Here is a 2,500-nt window from a genome sequence, read left to right as displayed (position 1 = left end):
ATATATAAAAAGTTTTTCATCCAACTGAACATATTTTTCGAATATATATATTTGTGTTTGTGTATGTGTGTGTGTGTGTGTGTGTGTGTGTCCGTATATATTTCATGCGCGCGCCATTGAATATTATTGCGAAAGCTTGCATACAAATTTCGCGTAGTATCTATGTCAAGATAATAATAATAATAAAAAAAAAAAAAAGAAAAAGAACAGAAAAATAAACGCGCTATTTTCCGATTCATTTCCGTGCAGTTTTAGAATATGTGATAGTTAGCACCGCCATGTTGGATCTTTAATCCCCAGAATCCCCGCGTGTTAGATCGAAATAGATTACGCTGCTTCGTGAAAGAAAAAAGAAGAAAAGAGAACGAAGTAAACAGACAAACAAGAAAATATAAAAAAGGAAAAGAGAAAGTTTTGTTCCCATTGTCTCCTTTGTTTTTGTTGTTAACAAAATTGTCCTTTTCGACATAACGTTGTACAACTCTAACACGATTTCGCACGTCATTTGTTGTTTGATCGTAAATCCAATATGACTGTATTGGTATCGCGGAATGAGGCATACGAAGAAAAAAAAGTCTAGGAAAAAAAAAAGAAATACAACAACAATAACAACAAAAGAAAGGAATCTCATAAATATATAATAAAAATTATAATAAATATAAACGCAACATTGTTCTTTCATTTAATCGAACGATAAAGACGTAAAACGCCATCTTGACCGGATCTATTAATGGAAGATCTAACGTTCGAATTTCAATTAAATTGGTAAAATTAATCGAGCTTTGTACATCACACTGTTCCCACATCAAAGCTAGTTCTACGACGTTCCACGACTCTCGGTTATGCTTACGTTCGATGGACGTCTGCAATCCCAAAATGTGGTTTAATAAATGTCACGTGAGCACGAGCGTCCCATTAAACCATTGCAAAATCGCTTCGAATCGATCGATGACACGCTTTTCGACATCGCCGAGTTTATTTGAAGTTATATATATATATATATATATATATATATACACATATACATATAGGTGTGTATATATATATATGTATATATATATAGGTAAGTATATATATATTTCGACGGGATAGAGCTTCACCGTAAATCCATTCGTTGCGTTCTTGTCCCATTTCGTTGGTCCGACGATAGAGCAATTTGTCGTGCAACTAATGATGCCGATTAATATTCCACTAATATATCTCCGGGGCGACATTATATGTAGATATAACAAGGGAAATTTCAAATTAACCTTTTGGATTCATCGTCCCGTATTGATCCATTCCTAACGCAATTAGATTTCGATGCGTACTTCCTAAAAGAATGAATTTTCTTTTTTTTTCTTTTTTTTTTTTTTCCTTTTTTTTTTTTTTTTCTTTTTTTATTCTTTTTCTTTTTCATTTCTTTCTCCTATCTATTCTTTCCTCTATTCTGTTTTTGTTTATTTTCAATTCTTTTTTTTGCAAACATCTCTTATCGAATCAAATTATTTCTCGTATGGACGACGTAAAAGGACGAACAATTAATCTCAACAAGAATTAATATTATTCGTGTTATCAATGAAATTGATGAATGAAAAAAAAAAAGAAAAAAAAAAGGAAAAAGAAAAAAAGAGGGAATGTTGATTGGCAGTGATGCCCATGGCAGTGGATGCCTATGGCAATAATACCCATGGCAGTGATATATATATAGATTTAGATTGGAAAAATTTTTCGATATCATTTCGATATCGGTTCGTTTCATAATCTAGCATCTGTGTGATAGCGAGGAACGCGAGCTACTAATTTCGTTCTAATTTACCTTGCAATTTATACGAATGCGTAGTATGCTATACTATAGCCTCGGTGTAGGTATAACAAGCCAATGTAATCAGGAAGTACGGACGCGCTTTCATACATAATTATCGTTTTGTGGTAATTCGGCCACCACTGTTCCTGGATGGTTGTAATCAAACTCGTGGGTCAATTCGCGAATTACAGGTAATTCGATGTTTAATCGACTTAATGTTTAAAGTTCACCGATTCGAAATTGAATTGCCGATCGATTTGAGCATTGCCGAATTGCGTTTGGGTAACGAACTAATTCGGCTACGGAAATCGGTCCCTTCCTTCCTTCCTTCCTCCAATCCTCCCTTTTCATCCTCCATCTCCTCCATCTCCTTCTCCTCCTTTTACTTCTCCTCTTCATTTTCATTCCCTCTCTACGTTTCTCTTCTCCCGATCGAAGATGTATTATTAGTTCTTAATTCGCCGTTTGCGGTACGTACGGTGGCATGTATGGTCCAGTGAGTATGTATTGTACCGCAACGATCATCAACTGCGGTGCACTCCATCTGATGATGTATGCACTTCCTGAAACAAGAACAGTATATTCTCGTGTTATTATCTCTCATCATTCACGAATTCTCGAACATACATGAACACACACACACACAATATATATGATATAATATGATATAAGATAGATATATCAATTCGTTAAGTTCTTGTTGTGAATTGTCGT

General features: G+C 34.5%; 1 protein-coding gene and 1 long non-coding RNA gene across 15 annotated transcripts in view; one reads left to right on the top strand and one right to left on the bottom strand.

The window, feature by feature from the left end:
* Window positions 1-2,500, top strand: part of LOC118441451 (uncharacterized) — a 101,577-nt gene that overhangs the window by 35,081 nt on the left and 63,996 nt on the right. The window lies entirely within an intron of this gene.
* Window positions 1,384-2,500, bottom strand: part of LOC118441443 (lachesin) — a 280,889-nt gene continuing 279,772 nt past the window's right edge. For all 14 annotated transcript variants that reach the window (XM_085660411.1, XM_085660417.1, XM_035865828.2 and 11 more), the window contains one exon: window positions 1,384-2,349. In XM_085660411.1, the coding sequence (XP_085516537.1) occupies window positions 2,240-2,349 (110 nt within the window). In that variant the 3' untranslated portion in view covers window positions 1,384-2,239. The remainder of the gene's footprint in view (window positions 2,350-2,500) is intronic.

Source organism: Vespa mandarinia, chromosome 11, assembly GCF_050613455.1.
Source record: "Vespa mandarinia isolate Hongniang chromosome 11, ASM5061345v1, whole genome shotgun sequence".
Taxonomy (NCBI): Eukaryota; Metazoa; Arthropoda; class Insecta; order Hymenoptera; family Vespidae; genus Vespa; species Vespa mandarinia.
This window is presented reverse-complemented; position numbering and strand designations above follow the sequence as displayed.